The following is a 23,138-nucleotide window of genomic DNA, read 5'->3' on the forward strand; positions in this document are numbered from 1 at the left end:
GAAAGTAAATCAGAGATGTCTTGTGGGGATCTCTCTTTTCATAGTGTGACATCATAACTCATTCTGACATCTAGTGCTGTAACCGTCAAGCGAGACTGTTTGAAATATGGCAAAAAAGCTGTAACACATTCTGGAGGCAGGATTCAAAGGGCTGGTCCATTTGTGTGGATCTGACATGCTTCATAAGCAACAGAAGGCCTGGTGATGAGAAATCATAAAAACATTTTTTTTTAGCAACCTCAATCTCTTCAAGTGAACTAAGACGTGACATAGAAAAACATTAACTTGGATCTCCCATATGGACCGCTACGGTTTTAGAGAAATCAGTGAGAATGTTATGGCCCTGTTGCCTCTGTTTTTATCTTCCCTATGCCCGCTGTGCTCGCAGAGGGATTTCTGCTGATGTGAAGATCAAGGGGATGGCAGCCAGGCAGGAGAGCCGAAATGACAGCATACAGACTCTGGGGGGGGAGCTTTGGCTTGTCATTAATTCTCTGTTTTCTGAGAAACATTTTTAAAAAAACATGACGGGGCTGGATTTTGTTATTTGTTTTGTGTGTGTTAAATGTTTGGAGGTTTTGAATCCCGCTATTCTCTCCATCTGTTGAATCACTGACCAAAGTTCACTCGTTTTTTTGGCCCGTGCTCTAGCACTGTCCCTTTTAGCTTTTTTTCTTTTCCTATTTGCTTATCCTGTTCCAGTATCAGCCATACCCTCAAATTATAACGTCAAAAATAAAATTCTCTAAAGAAAATCTCCTCCTGCTTAGTTTTAGCTAACATACTACTTTTTATGAACTCTGAAATATTTAAACATAGGCTCTTCTGGTCTGCATGCCATGAATCATTTCTTCAACATCTTATATCCGTCATGAGCAAATATTTGAATATTTCCTTGTAGGGAACATCATCGGTTTTGTATAAATTAATATACAATGCACGCAGTATATCAATAAAAACATTTCATCATGCACATACACACATCTAAAACAAGGGTGGGTATACAGATGCGAAGCAGAAATAAAAGGGGATATATCACAGAATCAAATTACTATAATCAAGTGGAAATCAGGCTCAGTGTCTGAATGAGGAAGTGTTGAAAACCCATCAACCAAAAGAACTGTTAACGACTTAATTTGCTAGTTGAGTGAAAAAACATACGATATGGATGTGCCTCAAGAAATGCTCTATAATAGAGGCACATCAAGAGGTAGTTTGACAGTAGATAATAGATAGTAAATTGCAAAAAGGGACAGAAAAGATTGGCTGATATTGGTCCCTGGCTGTCCCTGGACAGGTTGGAACAGAGAATGTCATGGCTACTATATATATATATATATATATATATATATATATATATATATATATATATGTTTTCAACTGACCAGGACAACTCAGACAAATCATTCCTAAAAGGACACTTTGACATTTTGGGAAATATGCTTGGTAGTGGTCTCACGCATTCAAGTGAGAAAATCAATATAAATTTAATTTCTGTGCACCCGCTGGCTACTCTTCCTCCAAAGAAAGAAAGATTTAGTTTTAATCAAAACAGGTATTGAAAAAATATATTCTTTTTTTAAGTCTTACCTTCTGCCTAATGCATCCGTTAAATAGGGAAAAATGACTTAAATGAGAAATGCTTAAATGAGATCCTTTAGACACTGTTCTCACTCTCATTCTCCAACATAAATCTAATTAAATCATACAGAGTCGATTTTTACCATAATTTCTCTATTTGGTGAATCATTTGGTAGATTTCCACAGACGCCTAAGACAATTCCGGGTATCAACTCAAATACTAAGGAATTTCTACTTCTGCATCATCGAGAGCATCCTGATGGGGAACATCACTGCCTGGTACAGAAACAGCACGGAACAGGACCGCAAGGCCCTGCAGAGAGTTGTTTGTTTGGTCTGAACATACTGTACAATAGGCGGTACCGTACCCGGCCTGCCTAAAGGATATTTACACCAGGCATTGCAAGAAAAAGCCTAGGAGAATCAATAAAGATCCAACAGCCTTTCCTCCCTGTTGAGGTGAGGAAGAAGGCACGGGATACACCGAGCCAGCACTGAGAGGCTCAGGAGGGGCTTCTACCCTCAGGCCACTAGCATCCTAAATGAGGACACTGCCTATACACAATTCACTATCATGACTTTTTTAATGTGAACTAACAGATTACATTTGACATAAATTGTATTTTTTTATATGATTTCATATTAAATTAAATTAATAAATGTTTTGATGGAATAACTCTTCTTTATTTTATACAACTGAAGCCAAAATGCATGACATATCGTTCTTTCTTTGACATTGGGGAACGATATTTAGTATGCTGCTGTTGAAGCTGCTCAGATTGTATCACATTTATCAACAATTTATTAGAGTCATGACCTGTCAAAATGATATTCACAACTTTGGTAATCTCATGGAAAACAGCTATGCCTAAATGAAGTTTAAAGACGTGCTTCAGAGAAGAGCGAGAAATAGTTTCATAATTCTATATCAGCTCATCTGTGTTCCTAAAGACAGCAGTCCTGCAGTAATTATGATGAATACGACAGATTATGTGTGTGTATATTAAAAGTGCAGAAAACCATGATCATAAGATGATTTTAAAAGACATGAGATGTCAACCAATTGACAATGAATATGCAAATCAGAAGAAAAAAATTATGGGATTGGTTGAAAAAAAAAGAATCCAGTAACCTGACACAAACATGTTCATTTGGTCTGTCTGCCACAGAGGGAATATAAGAAGATTGGAATTCCTTTCCTGTATACCTGGATCTGTACATGGACTTAGTTCACAATATGTCTAGTGAATCAGAATCATTTAAAAAAGTTAGGCATGTTAAAATTACCATTTAATTTGAATGATTTTACTACATCATACAGTGTGTAAATGCAGTATGTGGGACAGTTGAAAATCCAGAGTGTGAATGTTTTATTACAAGTCCCTGAATAAAATTGCCTAAAATAATATTTTCTACTATTCTCTTGTATGATGAAAAACATCATTAACAGTGCTGCATTTGTAATCAATGAACCATGAGTGAAAAAAAGTGGAAGAAAGAAGAAAGTGAAGAGGTAACATTTTGATGGTATAAAAAATAAAAAAGTCCTCCCATGTCAGTGTCTCTCCTACAATGTCTCTACAAATGAGAGAAACGTGCTTTGTTGTAATTATGGAAACTTGTTTGTGCAATAATCACAGGAAAAAAGGATCCATCTTTCTCAAAGAGGTTTCATGAGAATCAATCAAATGCTGTTATCTGGTAATGGTAACCCTTTTTGCAAAACATTACACACAGTGATTTGTAAAACTCTACACACACTTTCACACCTTAGACACAGATAAGGATTGTGAGGTTACTTCCTTGTCATTACAAAGCCCCGGATTGCCAATGACCACACTAATGAACGAACTGGATAATCACATCCACCAGGTGTGGAAGCACACATGTGCTAATTTGAAAACGCAGCACTCAGGTGTGCTATAAAAGGCAGCAGGTGAGTTCACCTGTCTTCAACAAAAATGGAAGGCGCTAGAAGAAGAAGAAGAAGAAGAGTGAGAGTGAGAGTGAGAGTGAGAGTGAGAGGGGGAGCTCAAAGAGGAGATGAAGGAGGTAGAGGAAGAGGAGAAGGAGGAGATAGAGGAAGAGGCCTAGGTAGAGGAGAAGGAGTTTGAGGAAGAGGCCTAGGTAGAGGAGAAGGAGGTAGAGGAAGAGGCCTAGGTAGAGGAGAAGGAGGTAGAGGAAGAGGCCTAGGTAGAGGAAGAGGTAGAGAAGGACTTGAAGAGTTGATAGAACCTGAACAAAGAAGACGAGGACCAAATTTGACTCAAGAAATCCGTGCAACACTTATTGACCATGTTATCAACCATGGACTGACACTGATGGAAGCTGGACGAAGAGTTCAACCAAATCTCAGCAGAAATACTGTTGCGTCAGTAATTCGGACATTTCATCGAGAAAACGGGTAAGCTAACCACACAGTACATTGAAACTGAAGCTTGCTGTACTTATCATCAATATTGTTTACTGTGACATTTGACAGTAGGCTGCATGTGTATTTTTTTTTTTTATATATCTTTTTTTTACATAGGATTGAGGGTCGAGGACACCAAGGTGGAAGGGGCCCTATGTTCACTCGTGCACAAGAGGCCGCCATTGTGAACATGGTTTTGACCAATAATTGTATCAGGCTGCGAGAAATCCAAGCCAATATCATCAATGATGACCAGATTTTCAATAACATCCAACGAGTCTCTCAGTCAACATTTAGGTCGAATCCTCAAGAAAAATCAAATATACATGAAGCAACTGTATCGGGTACCATTTCACAGAAATTCAGAGAGCGAAACATCTGCGCAATGAGTATGTGGAGGTATGTGTTGTTCATCTTACTATGGTGTGGTATTGTGCACTGCTCATAATGTTCTGGCACAAGAAAATACTGTGCAATAGATATTGAATAACATCCTATTGTCTTTTACTGTGTTTCAGAGAGTCTTGCAAATGGATGCTGCAGAAATTCAACATGAATTTATATGTGTGGATGAGGCTGGATTTAACCTTGTGAAAACAAGAAGAGGGAGAAATGTAATTGGACACAGGGCAATCACCAATGTGCCAGGGCAGTGAGGGGGTAACATCACCCTTTGCGCTGCTATTACACAAAATGGGGACCTCCACCCCATTGGCAAATCTGGGACCCTATAATGCAAATCTAATACTTGCATTTCTTGACAGATTGCACGAGATTGTGACAGCATTAAACCAAGTGGACCAGCTGCGGTACATTGTTGTTTGGGACAATGTCTCATTCCATCGGGCTGCTCTGGTCCAGAATTGGTTCCATGAGTACCCTGAATTTGAAGTTTTATACCTTCCCCCATACTCCCCCTTCCTGAATCCAATAGTTGGTTTTTTTTCAGCATGGCGGTGGAAGGTATACGACCTGCGGCCCTATGACCGTTTGCCCTTCATTCAGGCCATGGAGCAGGCCTGTGATCATATCGAAGCAGCTTCTGTGCAGGGGTGGATTCGTCACACGAGGCGATTCTTCCAACGGTGCCTTGCCAATGAAGACATAGCCTGTGATGTGGCTGAAATCTTGTGGCCGGCCAGACGATCCAGCCAGACGGAGAGATGATGAATAGTTACAGTGTTCTTGTTGCTTTTACAGTAGTTTTTCTTCAGGGTCAAAGTGTATGTACTTCATGCAGTATTTTTTTATTTGTCTACAGATTTTATTTGTTTCATTGATTTCATTGTTGGTTGATTACTGTAACTGATTATGGTAAGAAAAACTTCAAGTATTGAAAAAAAATACTTGAAATATTCAGTCTGCAGCATCAGTGTTGTGCAGTGCTTGGTAAGTTTATAGTAGGCCTATCTGTGTACATTCTCCCTATATCTCAAACTAATCCTGAAGAATGTTGTGGGGTTCACTTTTTTTTTTTTTTGTCATCTAAATTATCCCTTACATAACAATGTCTGGCCAAATATCTAGCACATGCTATTTCCTAAAATTAGTTTTTTTACAAATGTGTTTTTTATTTATCACAGCAGTGTGAAACTGGCTGCAATAGTGTCTGATCATTGAGGACTGGTTAAATGAAAACTAATAGCATTTTCACAAATATGTGTAGGTTTTGACTGAAGTGTGTCATTTTGCAAACAATCTAGGAATTATGCAAATTGAGTGTGGCGTTTGGATAATTGTGATTATATTTCGTAAAAAAGAACCCGGTTTTCAAAATTGCGTGTAAACAATTAAACTGTAAATCATAACAGAAAAACTGTCCTTGTTCTGATTTATTTATATTTCTGTACTTTCAGTCCCTCATTATGACGGGTCTTGTTTGACTCTCTATATTTTCTTTATGTTGCACTGCAACCTTTGCCTCAATTCACCAGAAGAGAGAATCTTGAATTTGAAGGCTAACTTCTGCCAGACTGTCATAATCTAGGAACAAAAATCTCAAGGTGTTAAAACTCTCCAATGAAATGTGGCCTATTCATAGTTGGCTATGCATGACAGAACACAAAGATTTGACTGCAACAATTTGAATATGTGTGATTAAAGGCTATAGGAGATAAAATAAGTCAATCAAAAATCATCCAGGACATTATAGGTGTTTCTCCCCCGGAGTCATGGCTGTGTGTTCCACTGACAGCTTGTTTGACTGCAGGGAGCAAGTGCCATGAAATAAAAGGCGGAAAGATTTGGACAATTTGTACTCCCAACAGTTACTGTATATAAGGCAGTTTATATTTAAGTTGCACAGCTGTGGTGGCCTAAAGCCGTTCACTGTTCTCCCTATTTCATTGTGTGCTGCTTCCAAATCCATCAGATTAGAATATGACTTTACACCTTCCTGCGGGACGCTGCTCCTAGCAGTATGCCCACTCTGAACCGCGTGGGGTCTCTCCAGTATTTCAGACTCTTCTGCACCCAGTGCGCATAAGCTCATCAGTGTCTGATGGCAATCATACAGGGGGCAAATTATAATGACTGCTAAGTTGCTGGGATAATCATTAGATGTTGTTAAACATTTATCAAGATGTAATGCAAATTCAAATGATGGGAAAAACCAAACTATTTGAGTAAATAAGTCTTTTTGGTGTTTGGTTTACTCCGTGGTGTTCTTGTTTCCTAACTGCGTCACGAGTTATGGATCACGCTGTGCTTGTGCAAAACCTAGTGGCAGTGGATGACAGACTGCGGACAGAACAGACTGCAATATCACTTTTCCGCATGTTTACATGTTTATGCTTGTTGAACAGGTGTACAATAAAGTATTGATGTTTTACTCGCAAAGTTTTTATTGCACTTACAGTAACGGGTGTAGTTGGAGGAGCTCAGCCCTGGGTTAGGGTTAGGGTTAGGCCAATGGGGAAACACCATCACCCACGTCATCACACACTCTGACCAATGGTGTAACTTCATCACTCACTCACTCATTCACTCAGCGACTCAGTGACAGACTTTCGCGTTTATAGAGCTGACCTCGCGCTGCATTCCACCTATGAATGGGTTTTTGACGTCCTAGATTTAAAGACATCAAACTGTACTTTTAGAATTAAATGGCTTGTACAATATTTGAAAAACAAGCAAAGTATTTGGCATATTTTATGTAGTTATATTTTGGATTTAATTGGTGGCTTTAAATCAAACATTGGTTAAAGATCAAACAATAACATTTCCCAGGTCTTAGTAGAGATGTACCATCTTAACCCTTACAAAAATCTATATTCACAAATCAAGCACAGAAAAAAAATCGAAATTCAATCTCATTTTTCACTTTTACAGTGGCTTGACTATTGGATGTAAAAAAAAGAAGAAAAAAAGTACACATCACTATAGAATGCGATAATAACAATTACATTTTGCTCAATAAAAACATTTGACATTTTGAAAGAATGTATTAATTAAAATAACATTTTGGTTCCGCACTGACAGATGTGAGGCGCCATTCGTGGAACCCTGTAACACTGGGAGTTGTTCCCACACGGCGTTTTCATTTCGAAACACTATTTTGCTTCCTGTTAGGATTCTCAACAGAGCCGAAGGACAGAAGCTAAAAAGTTGTAGCAGCTTTTGGTCAACAAATGTTAATGTAGCGTAAATACTGATCAACAATAATGATTCCATACACTGTCAACATCAAACTCGCGGCTCGGACGTTGACTGGCACTCTTAATTTGCAGAATAAAACCGCTGTAGATTGGTGAGTAACGTTACTGCATCTCTTCCGTTAGCATCATATTGTAGCTGGTTCATTTGTTCAATACGCTCGAAACTGCTAATTACGTTGTATGTGTTTCGTTATATTGTTCCCTTTCGTTGCTGCATGGAAAGATGGCAGTTATATATGATGCTGACATTGAAGCTGTTTCTCTCAACAAACAGAGAAATATGTAACGTTAGGGTGTCTTGTGTCATGTGATGTGATGTGATGTGATGTGATGTGATGTGACAGTTTGCTGGGCCGGATGCATTTCTTATCTTCCCATGGTAATCCAACACAGACCGTGACTGCAGTGTGACTTCCTTTAATTTATTGCATTGCCTGCAACGTCTAGAAATATATACATATACATATATAATACCTTTGCACTAGAGATGGTCCGATACCATTTTTTGCTTCCCGATACCGATACCTGAACTTGCGTATCGGCCGATACCGAGTACCGATCCGATACCAGTGTGTCATATATTTTATTATGTTTTAAGAACTGTATACTATTATCCCTGCATGGATGTGATATTATTTCTATCTTTGTTGTCGGTCTGGCTCAGGTTAAACTCTTTGTGAAACATGAATGCCACAGAACGTTCTTTTATTATGCAGTTTGACAGTCAGTTATAACGGAAAAAGAACATAAATAAACTACTTTAACATATTTTTTCTTTAGGGCTTTATTACGTGGTATCGGATCGGTGCATAAACTCCAGTACTTCCCGACATCGATACCAGCGTTTTAGGCAGTATCGGACCAGTATCGGTATCGGAACAGCTCTAGTTTGCACCAAGTTTAATTCCGCATAGTCCACATGAAGCTGGCAATGATTCATATGTTCATTTTGCAATACTAAGAACTCTCACTGCATTGGTCATCTTTAAAAAAACAAACACTTAAGGTGTAAATCGTGTGGATCTTCTTTACCTCAGGCAGGTAGACAACATGTGAATCACATGGTAAATAAGTCATATGGTAAATAAGTCATATGGTAAATAAGTCATTATTTCTGTTGTTAATGGTGTAGTCTTCACCTGCAGCTGCTCTTTCATTTTTCCTGTTATTCGTCTCCTGTTTTGGTTTACAGTCACACACTTTTTTCAGATGTGAGTTGAATCAGCTGTTGCACCAGGACTCATTAATCGAAAGTCTTTTGTGTACAAAAAACAGATTTACAGTTTATGTAAAAGTGTCCAAATTTGATGTGGAATTGAGTTGTGATTTTTGTGCAGCCTGGATGCGGTCCAGCATCCACATATACAGATGTTGTGTGCATACACCAAGGTTATAATAGTTTCAATTATTTCAATCAGTCTTTATTTTAAATGTTTCGATTTAATTTGACTATAATAGGATAATAACTCAGACCCTGATGCACACTGAAAGGTGAAGATACAAGTAGACATTGAGTGGTCTTGTGCACTTGGCTCAATGTCCCACGTGACTAACAAACCATCTCTTTTTATTCTGTAGTGGAAAGAACTTTCAGCTCCCTCACACCTGCTTCATAATTCACTTTCCTCTTTATCTGTGACTCTCCTCTTCCCATCATTCTCTCTGGCTGTAGGGGATGGCAGGGGCTGATAGCTCAGGGATGTCACTCCAGTATTCTTATCATCGATCCAAAGACGTCTCAGACTATCCAGGTGTTGGAGAGGCACAAAGCTAATGTGGTCAAGGTGAGTTTCCTCCGTAAACTTTCTTTCATCTGTTAAATTGTTTGTATCTTCATAGTAGGGCTGTGACCATCGCTAACGATTGTTTTCATTTTCGATTATGCTTTTGGGGTTTTTTCTGAATGAAAATATTAACCATTTAGTCTATTAAATGTCAGCAACTTGTGAAAAATGCCCATCACAATTCCCCACAGCCCAAGTGATGTCTAACCATCAAAAGCCCAAAGGAATGTGATTGACTCTCAAAGAAACAAGAAAAGCAAATCTACCAATTTGAGAACGTGGAGACAGCAAATGTTTATTTTTTTAAATGGTTGGAACAATTAATCAGTTAAAATGAAATTGACTAATCAGTAGATGAGTAATAGTTGCAGCTCTGCTCCATAGGCTAAGAAATAGAAGTTGATGTCTATGTCAAGCTGTAAACACAACAAACTATTTGGTCTAATTAATGTGAAAAGAATATGTTGGATTAGGAAATTCTGTTTTGGGACACTTGTTTCCCTTCTTTTTTCCTATTTCTGTCTTTCCCAATCTGTTCATTGAATACCTGATTCTTGAAAACAGAAATATCTTACCTGTTGCACTTAAAGTCAGCATCAATGTAAGTGAAGTATGCTTTGTAAGCTTTATATATCTTTCTATATCTCCATTGCACTGTATGTCATCCTGTATGTCTTTTACATATATGCCAGCTTCTTGCAGAATTTGTGCTTTCCCTTTCAAATACAAACAATACAATACATACCTGCTGTTAATACCAGTATTAATGTTAGCATTGTGTACCCTTGAGTTCAGTTGTTTGCGTCCCTCTCTGGCAGACACATTCACCTCGGCTTCACTGTGTAAAGCAACACTGATAAAGGTTGCTCCTGTGTTGATTGATCGTCCTATTGTGTGTGTGTGTGTATGTGTGTTTTATAGGAGGGTAAATAATGGGCAATACATTCTACGGTGATTATCAGTGTCTGGGCTCAATCCGAGACTCTAATTCCTCACTCCAAAGAACACTTTAATCTTGTAAAGCACCGCAGGCTATTCCTCACCACCCAGCCCGACACAAGAAAGCTTGCTGAATAAAAAAAAAGAAGTAGCCAAATTAAAGAGCATCTCTATTCAGGAACAAATACACAGACATAATCAATTATTTAAACACCAACTTGTTCATACAGTCATTTGTCTTTTTAAGTATAGAGCCTGCATTGTTTTCTATAGGGTCTGCATTTTCTTTTCTTCAGTTTTCTGTATCTGTCTGCCCTAAATTATATGGACTGTAGTTATTAGTTAAAACCTGTAAACGCACTAATACAGAACAATACCTGTTCTAGGTAGATCTACGGTTAAGGAGAAGATTGTTGTATCCGTTGTGTAGGCAAATTCATCATCGTCTGTTTCAGATGGCAAAATGTGTGTGTTTTGTGTTTGGCAGGTGAAATGGTCCAGGGAAAACTACTACCACAACGTGAGCTCTCCCTACTGTCTGCGGCTGGCTTCTGGAGATGCCTCAGGGAAGATCATAGTGTGGGATGTGGTCAGCGGCACAGTCCATTGTGAGATCCAGGAGCACTCCAAACCTATTCAGGGTAAGAGATCTTGGATTGATTCTTTGTCCATCAGTTCTGTGCAGGAAGTGGATATTACCCTGGCTGCACTGCCAAGGAGAAATTAGTTTTCATTAAGATGCTCTTGCCATCATTCTCTGTCTTTTCTCTTACTACGCCTCCATGCTCTTCATTCCCACATTCTCCTCTCTGTCTCACTCTGCTCTTTCTCTGCCAGACATGGAGTGGTTATGGAATCAGGATGCGTCTCGTGATCTGCTGTTAGCCATCCACCCTCCCAACTACATCGTTCTGTGGAACGGAGACACAGGCACCAAGCTGTGGAAGAAGAGCTACGCTGAGAACATCCTCTCCTTTTCTTTTGACCCCTTTGACCCCTCCAACATGGCATGTAGGTGAACACCTCACTGTCCAAAACAAACTGACTCAGCTTTAGTTTATTCACTGGTTCACTTTTTCATTTTCTAGCCCACATATACACGTCATGTCTTTATATTTTAGCTGGAGGTCTTATATTTATGATTCATCGGGCTCACACATATCAGAGAGACTGCGCCACCTCTAGAGAGATGCATTGCATTCAGTTATGAGAACCGTTGGTAGATAATAATAGAAAGAGTGAACACCTACAAGTATTTGGGCATTGTTTTTAATGATAGGCTAACATGGTCACATCATGTTGACTTATTGATGAAAAAATTAAGTCCACGTGTATACTGTATGAGGAAGTTGCAGTCCTTTAAGGTGAATACTGATGTGGTGAGAATGTTTTTTTTATGTCAGTGATATGTAGTGTTTGGAGTTACTGTGTGGTGGGTTGGGGTGGGAATGCTGGGATAACCGAGAAGGCCAGGATTGATAGAGTGACTAAAAGGGTTGGAAAAATAGTGGGACAGTTAAATACAGTGGACCAAGTATATGAAGACCGTCTGGCAACAATGACACAGAAAATAACGAAGGACCCGGGTCACCCTCTTCATGGTAATTTGACTGGCAGGGTTATGGAACGTAGTGGTAGGCTAAGGCCTCCTGTGAGACGAACTAAGCGGTATGCTCTCTCTTTTGTACCTCAGACTATTAGACAGCACAACAAGCACTTGAAACGTACATCTTTATAATTTCTGTACTGTATTTCTGTATTGTATTGTATATTGTATTTATTGTATTGTATGTATGCTCTATTTTTTTTATGGGCATTAAGGTGCGTATGAGCACTGTAATTTCCATTTTTATGGATGAAATAAACTTGACTATTGGTAACATCTCAACCATCTTCACTTGTTTTGGATAAATCAGAGATAAATGGAAATTGATATTTGTTCATGTGACGATGCAAAGTACAATACTAATAAAAAACTTTTTTATTAAATCTTTCTTGGCAGTGTTGACCAGTGAAGGAATAGTCTTTATCACAGACTTTTCCCACTCCAAACCACCGGGCAGCGCTGGCAAAAAGGTCTACATCGCCAGCCCCCATGCAAGCCCCGCCCACACCAAGCCTGCCCCCGCCGCTGCCCCGGTCCCTACTGGCGCCAAGAAGGCCCTCAACAAGGTCAAAGTGCTCATCACCAATGAAAAGCCCACGTAAGTTGTAATGTTTTAATAAATTGATTGCATATTTAAAAGCATTTTTAAAATCTGTCAGGCTCTGCCAGGCTTAGGGCATCTATAGCTACAAAGTGTATGTATGCGTCTTTGACCTGTAGTGATTCTTCACCTGTCAGCGTGAGTTCATTACGTCACATCACGTCCTCTGCTGCTCTTATTTGAATAACCAAAGTTTACTTCCGATAAATAGTGAAATACAAAATAAAAAGGTAGCCCAATACCGTGCCATTTTTTGGAAAAAAAGCTCTCAACAGGTTGTTTGCCTGTCTGCATCTTGGTTTGTTGAAATGCCAAATAATACAGTTCTTTTCGCTTTCTGTGACTTGTGTTGCTCCTCTCCCCTTTTCATCAAGTTAACTGACATGTTGAAAGTGAATTGTGAGAATGTGTCTGTTGATAGAGGGATCTATCTGAAATGATGTTCCTGTATGAGGATGAGATAACAGGCTCCGATATGTCAGAATAATAATGGATTTTGGATCATGTTTTCATTTTGTGCCTGATCTTTTTTTTTTCTTTTTCCAACTATTAACTGTCATGATTTGAGAATAATTTGACCAAGTTTAAATTTAAGCTTTTTTGAGGTCATATCAATTAAGTGTAGGTCTGGTGATAAATCAAGGCAATTGTGACTCCACATCTTTTTAATACCCCAACTCACAAGAAGTAGTGACTTACCTCATTTTTATGCCATTAAGTGACAAACTTGTGTATCGTGTAAGACAATACTTTTTTTAAAAGTTGTGGCCGATCAGGGACAAAAGGCTTGTTTGATGTGCTGGCAGCTTCCTGCCTGAGTGGTTGCGACTGTCGAACATGCTTATTTATAGCAGCAGCACCCAGGCCTTTCTGTCCACCTACTCAAACAGCTCTAATTACAAACACTCCATTAATCTTACTTTTCTTTATTCTCTCTCTCTCTCTCGTCGTGTCAGTTTCAGTCTTTGTGTCTTCATGTGACACATTCTTCCTTCACCTTTCACGCGTTGTGTAATTGCTCTGGAAAATGCTGTAGTCCACCAGTCAGTCACTTCCTTTTGTCTGTGGGTCAGTTTTTGGTGTTTATCAGTGTTACAGTATCTCTCCTCTCTGGCTTTGTCTGCCTGTGGTTGATGGATGGGGGATTTAAACAAGACTCTGCTCTCCCGGACTGTTATCAGAAACATGTTGAATACAGTACTATATCATGCACATTAGTGTCTCATCAGGCATCCATTAATCTAGTTGTTAGCCAGCACGGATTTGGTCCCTTTATCACGATAATAGACATCAGCTTTCTAGACAAGCATGCCTGTTGTCCATACACAAACACACATGGACACACTCATTTATTTATTTTTCAGCAGAAATGTAATATACATTATATATGTTGTAAAAAGTGAGATGTCCATGTCTTTTTTCATTATAAAGCAGGTTGAGGTAATTAGAGCCCGACCGATAAAGAATCTTTAAGGCCGATACCGATATAAATATTTGATGATTTAAAAATCCAATAAGCCGATATATCGGCCTATATATATTTAAAAATAAAATCCAGAAATGCGTAACAATGCATAAACAGATTTCCCTATTTGTAGTTATTTTTAGTACTAAAATAATATGATAATTAGGTTTGGGTACTGTTTGGATTTTTACGATTCCGATTCCGAACCGGTACTTTTAAAACAATTCCGATTCCTAAACCGATTCTTGAAAAATGACATCAAAGAAAGGCTCTTTTATGGAGTTTTTTATTTTTATTGAAAATTATTTAAATTTAACAATATATTAACGTTTTAAAGTACTGAAATATATAATAAGTAAACCTAAGTCACCTAACACATAACTACAATAATTTAACAAATAACAGTTACACTATTAACAAGTAACAACAAAATAAATGTTGTTGAGTTGGTATGCCAACCAGCTTCAAACTTTAGCAGTTCTTTTGCAGAAAAATGACCATATTTGCCTTCTCTGGCAAGATACCACACCTCTCCTGACTTATGGCATGTCCTGCAAAGGAGAAAACTCTCTCAGATGGTGTCCAAGAGGCCTGGACACACAGGCAGGGGCGCCATATAGGGGGGGAAAGTTAGGACAATTCCAAGGGCCCATGACTGACAGGGGCCCCAAAATATAGGTACAAACTAATATAAAATGGTTAAACCATCATCATTCAGTATGTGTGTGTGTGTGTGTGTGTGTGTGTGTGTGTGTGTGTGTATGTATATATATATATATATATATATATATATATGTATGTGTATATATATATATATATACATATATTTATCTATATATATATATATATATACACATATTTCTATATATATATATATACACATATTTTATATATATATATATATATATATATATATATATATATATATATACACACACACACACATATTTCAAATATAATAATACAATTAATGATCTCTTTGTTTTTACTTGTTTTTGGCAGTAAAAGTTAAATATCCCCATTGACCAAAAAGTGAACATCCATATTGACCGACCAACCCCCTATATCTGCACGAAATGGTTTGGTCCTGCCTCAGCGCACTCACTCAGTGACGGTGTTTAGTTGCAGTCAGTAGATGCGCCAGAACTACAGTGACTACAATGTTACCAAGTAACGTTAAATCAAAATCTGGGAGAGAGGAAAGACAAAGGAAAGGGTGTCAAACTGTAACCCAGTTTTTCACCAAGAAAGTTGGGTAGCCTATAGTCTGTGAGTGGTATTAACCTGTTGGCTTAATGCCCATAGTGAAATAAGCTAGCTAGCTATAGACTAGTGTTAGCCAAAATTTAATCACCATTTAATCAGTGCAGGGAAACGTTTAGCAAGCTATTCATATTAAGTCATTGTCCCTGCCCCTTTTTAACAGACTTAACAACAGATGAGTCAGCAGCACCCCAGTCTCCCCCTAAATGTGCCCCTCCCTGTCCCAGTGAAGAAGGTGAGCAACATTGTGTTCAATGACATGCCAGTTAGCATCATTGCAGGGAGTCTGTGGGGATTTCTCTGTCGCTGTTGCTCTTTTTACCATTACAAAAAAGAAAATGAAATATTTATTAATGACAGAAATTCAAAAACAATTATTTTCTCACATAATGATCATTATGAAATAAAATAAAAAAACAACAACCTACTGTCTGCACTGGATGCTGGACAGTTGGAAACAGTGAGTAGCTTACCTGAGTCTGCATGTAAGATACAGACAATATTAACTGTATTGAACTACAAGAAGCAAGACAGTTGCAAGCCTTTAATTAGAGCTTATGTTAGAGCTTTATGTAAAGCATGATGGGACAGTTAGGTCCTAGAGATGTGGTGACAACAGCTGCACAAAGGGGGCCCAATTAGATTTTTTGTCATGGGGCCCAAAATTCCTGGCGGTGCCCCTGCACACAGGTATGAGTTTGAAAGGGCAGACAATTTGAACGATAGACTAGCAGAGCAAGTGTAACATGTTTACTAGTGATCACGTGCAGTCAGTGAATGCTTAGTATGCTTTTACGTCCGTTTTGGTGAGCCCAGAGGGAAAATATGGCATTTTAAAGCCTACATTTACGATAGCTAGCTAACAGTAGACTACAGAGAAAGTGTGATATTTTTACGTCCGTTTCGAAGCGTGTACAAAAAGCCGTCTATCAACAGTGATTGTAGAGTGCATGTCGGAGAATAGCGCGGACACGTGCTTCACACCACTCGGCAGAAAAGGGAGGAAGAAGAAAAGAGTCTGCCGCTGTCCGGAGCGACAGAGGGAAAATATTTCAGTCGGAACCAAAATTTGCGTTCTAATCCGGTCCGAATACTACCGTTTGCGTAAGAACCGGTTCCAAAGTGGAATCATTTGTCATTATAAATGATTCTGATGAATGAATATTAAAAACAAAAAAACCCGATAGTTTGGAAAATGCCTAATATCGGCCGATAATATCTGCCCGCCGATATATCGGCCGATAATATCTGCCCGCCGATATATCGGCCGGGCTCTAGAGGTAATACATAAATACTAGGTATGCACTAGTCTCGCTTGCCAGACCTATCTCCACAGTGCTGTGGAGTAAGGTATGGCTCCTCCACACATAGGAGATAGGAGAAAAAAAACCTCCAGGTTGTTTTCATTTCTTTAAACCAATCACAATCGTCTTGGGCGGCGCTAAGCTCCGGTTGCAAAGACGCTGTCTCTGGAACATTTGCACCCAGCTAAAGAAAACACCACATACATTATTGAATAAACTTAACCATGCCATATTAACTGTTCACACAATACAGTAACGTGAGCTATTTAAATTAGCTGGATACATGGTTAAACGTAATTTGCTCTTACCAGTGTATCGCCGTGTGTACTTCCATCCATAGCAAATCCCCCCCCAGTAGGTCCCAAAACGTTCCACTTAGAGAGTAAATGCCGTAAACATATTCTCTGTAAATCTTTACAATCATTCCCCGAACAAACCAAGCAGTCTTGCCTTTTTGCACGATCCAAATTTTCTTCAAAACTTGCCATTTTCAGTGTGTAACATTAGCTTGCTAGATTGGAGGTTCTGGTTGCTCTGGCTGCACAGATCGGATATTTTTGGCCGATACCGATAACCAATATTAACATTGCTGTTATGGCCGATATTTACCGATGTCGATATGATCTATATAAAACAAGTTTCTGTGTTAATTGTATTTTGTACGTACTGAAAAACACGTTAATACTGTGAATTTGGAAAAGTAAAGTCTTTTTTTTAATATGCGAAGTATAGAAAAGTCCAGTTTAACTCCCATCTGTAAAAAAAAGTTTGGATCATACATCAATAACTGAGAATCATAAAACAGAATATCCTGTTTAGGTGTTATGACTAACCAGGGCTTGTCCTGGGTGGGTGGGGGAGTTGTTGTGTTTGAGAAGGTTTTTTTGTCTGTTTTTGACATTTATGAGAGTTTAGAAGGTTAGTTTAATCTTTTCTTCAGTTATCAGCCTCAGTTATAAAAATGATGGACACATGTGGTGCCCGTGTACAAATCCAAGCCAAAGTTATGATTTATGCACCACTGCCTGCCAGTATCATGTTGTGCGAGTTTATTCTGTATTGTCTAGACATCAAATGCTCAAGCTGAAGTGACTACATAATGTATTAACACTGTATTTGATTTGAATGTCCTCTGGGTCATTAATGTTTATTCAAAATGATTAAACAATGGAAGGCGGGGAGTTCTTTCGGAGCCTCAGTCCTCCAAGGTTGCCTCCTTGCACAACTCTCACAACTCACGTGTGCACGTGGCAATATAATGTAGGATCCACACACTGCTGCAAACGCCATGCCTTAATCACAGCAAAGAGAGATGTGAGGAGTGTGTGATGTTTTGGTAATTGTACAGCCAAATATTTTGCGAGGGTTTGGGGTTACAGGACTTTTTCTCCTCTTTTTCTGTTTTTCCTCCTTCTCTCTGAAGCAGTGTTTGTTCGCATCTAAGACACAGACGTCTCTTTCGCTGTTTCTTTCTGATGTTCTGCCTTTGGTGGCTCAGCCATTTCAGCCCGTATCGCTGCCTCGCCTGACATCAGTAGGCTGGTTAACAGTGTGATTTAGCTCAGCAACTCCCAAAGGTCCCCCTATTGAGTCAATTGTATCTGTTGCGCTTTCCCCAAGATGATAATGATCTCCATTGTGTTATAAAGTTTGTCTCGCCTTTATTTGATCTCATGGTGACCTAGAGGAATGAAGCTGTAGGAATGAGTTATTGCCATGGACCTGCTCATAAATCCTGTGAAAATCCGCTCTCTGTTCCTTGCTGATTGAACTGCTAAGTATTTGTGACTGCTTTGTTGTCGTGTGGAGAGATCAAACCTGGCTGCCTCCATGGATAACAGTGTTTGTAATACATTTTCATATGCATGAAAGAAGTTTCAGCCAACAGACTTAGTTTCACATTTTTTAGGACACTCAAAATAATGGAAGGGGTTTTTGTCTGACGCTGCCAACACCTGCTTAATTCATCAGCCTCTCATCATTAGATCAAATTCACTTTTAAGTTCTCCCTCATTTGCCTGACTCATAGAGGCCACAACAGTAATAACTTATTTATTCAGCCGTCTGTATGGAAAGACATGAATAAAGATCAAGTTGATCTTAGAAATGAGAGTTTTATTAAAACTTGTTTTCAAACTTTCTCATCCTTTATCACATTGATCTATTTAAATATTTCATATGCATGTGTTATTAAAGCAGAGTAAGGTCTGGCGATGCGAGACTATACTGTATCATGTGTCTGCTGAATAAGACTCTGAATTCATCCTGTTATCTAGACCTTCATTTCCAGTCATTGAAATGTACATTTTGCCTCTTCAAACATGTCCTGTGTGCAGTATATTGAGATTAAAACAAGTAGTACAAACATATTTCTTTTTTCTACTTTGTGTGCATTCCCGTCCTCCCTCTGCTTTGTGGCGATGTAGTGCGGAGGCGGTGACGTTGAACGACTGTCTGCAGCTGTCCTACCTGCCATCCAAGAGGAACCACATGCTGCTGCTTTATCCCAGAGAGATCCTCATCCTGGACCTGGAGCTCAGCCAGACGGTGGGCGTGGTGGCCATTGAGCGTTCCGGGGTGCCCTTCATTCAGGTGAGTTGCATGTACAGCAAAATGTGTGTGATGAGGATCTCAGCAAAGCTTGATGGAATCAAAGATTGTGGAAATCGTAGGCCTAAAAAGGGTTGACCTAGTTTTTGGTGGAAAGAAGGTGTCTCTCAGCCCTTTTTCAAATAGGTTGGTAGTTGTTGGGGAGACATTCCTGCTGTGCTTTTGGAAGTTACATGCAAAGACATCAACTGCAACTGACATCTTAGTTGGTCTGTGTGAGATAAATGAAGAATGGCTGTGCTGTCTCCCTCTAACATGCTTCCTACATCACCATCTTTCCCTCCCCTCAAATGAACCTGGTGCACAGTTTCTACTTTTATTGCATTACTCGAAGGGCTCTACATTTTTTTATTTTTTTTATATATTTTTTTTTATATGGATGATTCTTCCAGGAAGCCAATTCCCGTCCACGTGAATGATAAAGTTCTCTACTTTTCTTCCTCCCTCTGAATGCTCACCTCATCAAGGTCTGACTACTGCACAGCAGGGCCGTGCAGTCTTTAGCTACAGCAAAACAATCTCACCAGCTTACATTTTGTCTGACTTCTCGTTCCTTTCTTTTCGTCACATTCAGCAGCCCCGCTGACCTTTAGGTTTCAATTCCCTTCTTTTGGAGTCTGGATTTCTAATTAGAAATTGATGAATGCTGTGGGGGTATTAGATAGAGGATTTGTCACGGCTGCGGAGCCAGTAATGGAACAGAATATGTCTCTTAAACTCACTCCCTTCACTCTGCTTTCACTCCCAACTCTGTGTCTGTCTGTGAACAAATGACCATTGTGGTGAGCTGGTCATTTCACTGAGTTGATCTCATGGTTTTCCCAGTGGAGGTTCTACTCTATTTGAGCCATAATATGCACTTTGAAATATATAATCTTGAATTATATGCCTGTATGCATGGACCAATTTACTGTTCCTTAGTTTATCACTACAGTCTTTTGACAGTCTTCTGTGCGCATTAAATTGTGTTCTGTGCTATATTTTATTGTACCGGTCCTGCCATAAATCATACTTATTTTGGGTTGTCAGTGATCTTGTTTTAATAAATGTATCCATGGTTAAAAGGTGGAGAACAAGCCTTTGTAGTCGAGGAGTAAGTAAAATCACCGAGCAGGAGTAGAGGGGGTATTACTCAGCCGCCCAGGCTCTGTCCGGCCAATGCCTCCCTTCTCTAAGTATTATAAAGTGCTTGTCACACAGCCAATTTGCATGACCGATGAGACAGCCTCAGCAAATGTCTAAGCTGGAGTGTAGAAGCTTCAAGAGCCAAGGCAATATAGACACATCTATACTACACGCTGTCAGACTAAGCACAAACACAATGCACACAGTGTTGCCCATTTATCGGGTACATGTTCAGTAGCTGTACATATAATGCTGTCAGTGGGGGGGGGGTCTGGGTCTAAAATGATTAGTTGAAAAAGAACAACAAAGAAGACGCTCAAAAAAATGGAAAATGCCATATATTTACAAAAACTGTAGGCCATAACTCCTTTCTTCATCTCAAAATCTGTTCCTCTGTTTAAAATTGGAAAATATAAGAAAACCTAAGATAAAACTGTATTTATTCCGAGGGAAATTGCTGTGCAGCAGTTGCAAAACAAAGTTGGAAGGGTGTAGCTACAAAGAGTTTAAATATACAAAAGACTAGGATAACATAACAGTAACGGTAAGGTTTTTTTTTTTCACCTTAAGGATGTTGCTTAGTACAGTCGATCTTGTACAAGCATCTCAAAATGGATGCCTTTTGGTTGTTTCATCCATTGAGAGTGCATTGAGCCTGAATACATTCATTACCACTTGTGCTTTGGTGACTTAATATTGTTTTTATTCTATCCAGAACTAAAACACTTAAGCGATTAGTTGATTAACAGAAAATTAATTGGCAGCTTTTTTGACAATGGATTAAAAACTTTTCAAGCAAAATCATTCCCTAGTTCCAACTTCTCCAGTTTGAAAATGTGTCAATTTCTTATTGTAAATTAAATCTCTTTGTACTACTATCACTTTGTACTATTGTTCAACATACTTTTATAGGAATAAACAGCAGTTCACTTTTCCTGCTGGATGCATCCACGTTTTAACTGATAGCCTACAGAAACAGCGCCACTCTGCCATTGCAACTCAAATTGTGTAATTTTATAATACTGTTACTGACACCTAATACCTTTTTTAAAACCACGGTGGTTATGATATTAAAATGCCTTTTTAAAGGGTGGATTTAGTGATTTCAGGGCCCAGGCAAACACCGTCTTTCTTTACTTTTCACCCTTTCTTCCCTATGTCATTGGACGGAGAAGTAGGCTTACTCAAAAAGTTTTTTTCTGAAGTAAAACTAATACCGCAAAAGTCCTGCATTCAAATGTTTACTTAAAGTGCTAAACAGGCATGTTTTGAACAAGCACTGCACTAGTATATATAATAATACAAACTGTTGTTAATTGCAGCCCTATTTGTATCTCTCTGTGATGAGTAACAAATAGAATTGAACTACTTTGGTCTTTTTCAGACTGACATAAGGGCCTATAGCTTGATTCAGCTTAGCTTCTTTTGTGTGTGTGCGTTTGTACAAAATTACAAAATGACACACATACACATTGACGCCGTGTTAACTACCACCTGTTCAACACTAAGTCTTGATAAGACAGTCGGCAAACTTTGTCATGAACGCACACATCATCACCCGTCTCCCTGACTGCTCTCGGTGTTTAGGTGATTCCCTGCGCTCAGCGGGACGCTCTCTACTGTCTCCACGAGAACGGGTGTATCACCCTCCGAGTTTGTCGCACCACTACCACTCCAGAGGAAGCAGCAGGTATGAAACACCTTCACAGAGACATGCACACACACATACAGCACATGCTAGCTGTACTACACTCACTCACAAACCACTCTCACTCCTGTGATATCCCCCAAACTGCACTGCAGTCAGAGCTTCTAGCCTTTCTCTATGCTCAAGTGTGCAGTCTCATTGGTCTTTGGTTTGGTGTTATAAGCCAATGGGAGTCCACTGTCGCTGAATCAATCAATCTCTCTCTCTCTCTCTCTCTCTCCTCTCCCTCCCTCCCTGTTCACCAATTTGCTCTGATTCAATGCCATTCGTTTTTATCTCCCACAATTGTTGTTTCTTTTCCACTCCCATACCCTCTCATATGGTCTCTCCCTACCTTTTGAACACCCTTATCTCCTTCCATTTCTCTTGTTTGTTTCTCCATCCCTCCTCCTCTCCCTCAGACCCCGAGCAGAATGTCTACGAGCTCATGTACGACCTGCGTTCTCAGTGCGATGCCATCCGAGTCACCAAGACAGTGCGGCCATATCGCATGGTTATCTGCCCCGTCAATGAAAACAGCGCTGCGCTTATGGTCAGCGACGGCAGAGCCATGCTGTGGGAGCTCAAAGCCCACGCCAGCAAGGCTGTCGGCAATCCAAGGTGTATACAAACACACACACACACACACACACACACACACACACACACACACACACACACACACACATTGGTATATTTGATAGGGACCATGCATATTTATGAACATTGTTGTATAAAAAAACACCATGTAAATATGCCATAATTAGTAACAATAACTGGGCAGGTGGCTGAAATAGCAGGGAGGGGTAATGGTTAAAAGTTTGAATACTTTGTAAAGTGTCTTAAACTGACTTTAAATGACATAATCCTCCGACCTAAATTTAGTCTTCAGTGACTGGCGCGGGAAGGGAGTGCACAGAGTTTAGCTATCGTTGATGAGCCCTGCTTCCCTTTGACGGCGCACTCCCTTGCTGCTGTCAAGTAGACAGTTTTGTATTTCTCTCTTAAGTTGGCTTCCTGTGTGAGGCGGAGAGAGGTTTGTGCCTGTGAGCAGCCCAAACCAGAATTTATTTTTGGAAAACAAAAGCAATCTGCAGCACTGAA

The 23,138-nt window shown here is 39.4% G+C and overlaps 1 protein-coding gene across 1 annotated transcript in view; it reads left to right on the forward strand.

Annotated features, from left to right (window-relative positions):
• Positions 1-7,545: 7,545 nt before the first annotated feature.
• The window catches only part of wdr11 (WD repeat domain 11), a 57,161-nt gene continuing 41,568 nt past the window's right edge, over positions 7,546-23,138 (forward strand). Inside the window, exons 1-8 of the mRNA XM_078272704.1 lie at positions 7,546-7,742; positions 9,323-9,434; positions 10,861-11,014; positions 11,211-11,384; positions 12,376-12,577; positions 19,039-19,204; positions 21,935-22,037; positions 22,457-22,655. Of these exons, the coding sequence (XP_078128830.1) occupies positions 7,657-7,742; positions 9,323-9,434; positions 10,861-11,014; positions 11,211-11,384; positions 12,376-12,577; positions 19,039-19,204; positions 21,935-22,037; positions 22,457-22,655 (1,196 nt within the window). The 5' untranslated portion in view covers positions 7,546-7,656. The remainder of the gene's footprint in view (positions 7,743-9,322; positions 9,435-10,860; positions 11,015-11,210; positions 11,385-12,375; positions 12,578-19,038; positions 19,205-21,934; positions 22,038-22,456; positions 22,656-23,138) is intronic.

This window comes from Sander vitreus, chromosome 17 (assembly GCF_031162955.1).
Source record: "Sander vitreus isolate 19-12246 chromosome 17, sanVit1, whole genome shotgun sequence".
NCBI classification, from domain to species: Eukaryota; Metazoa; Chordata; class Actinopteri; order Perciformes; family Percidae; genus Sander; species Sander vitreus.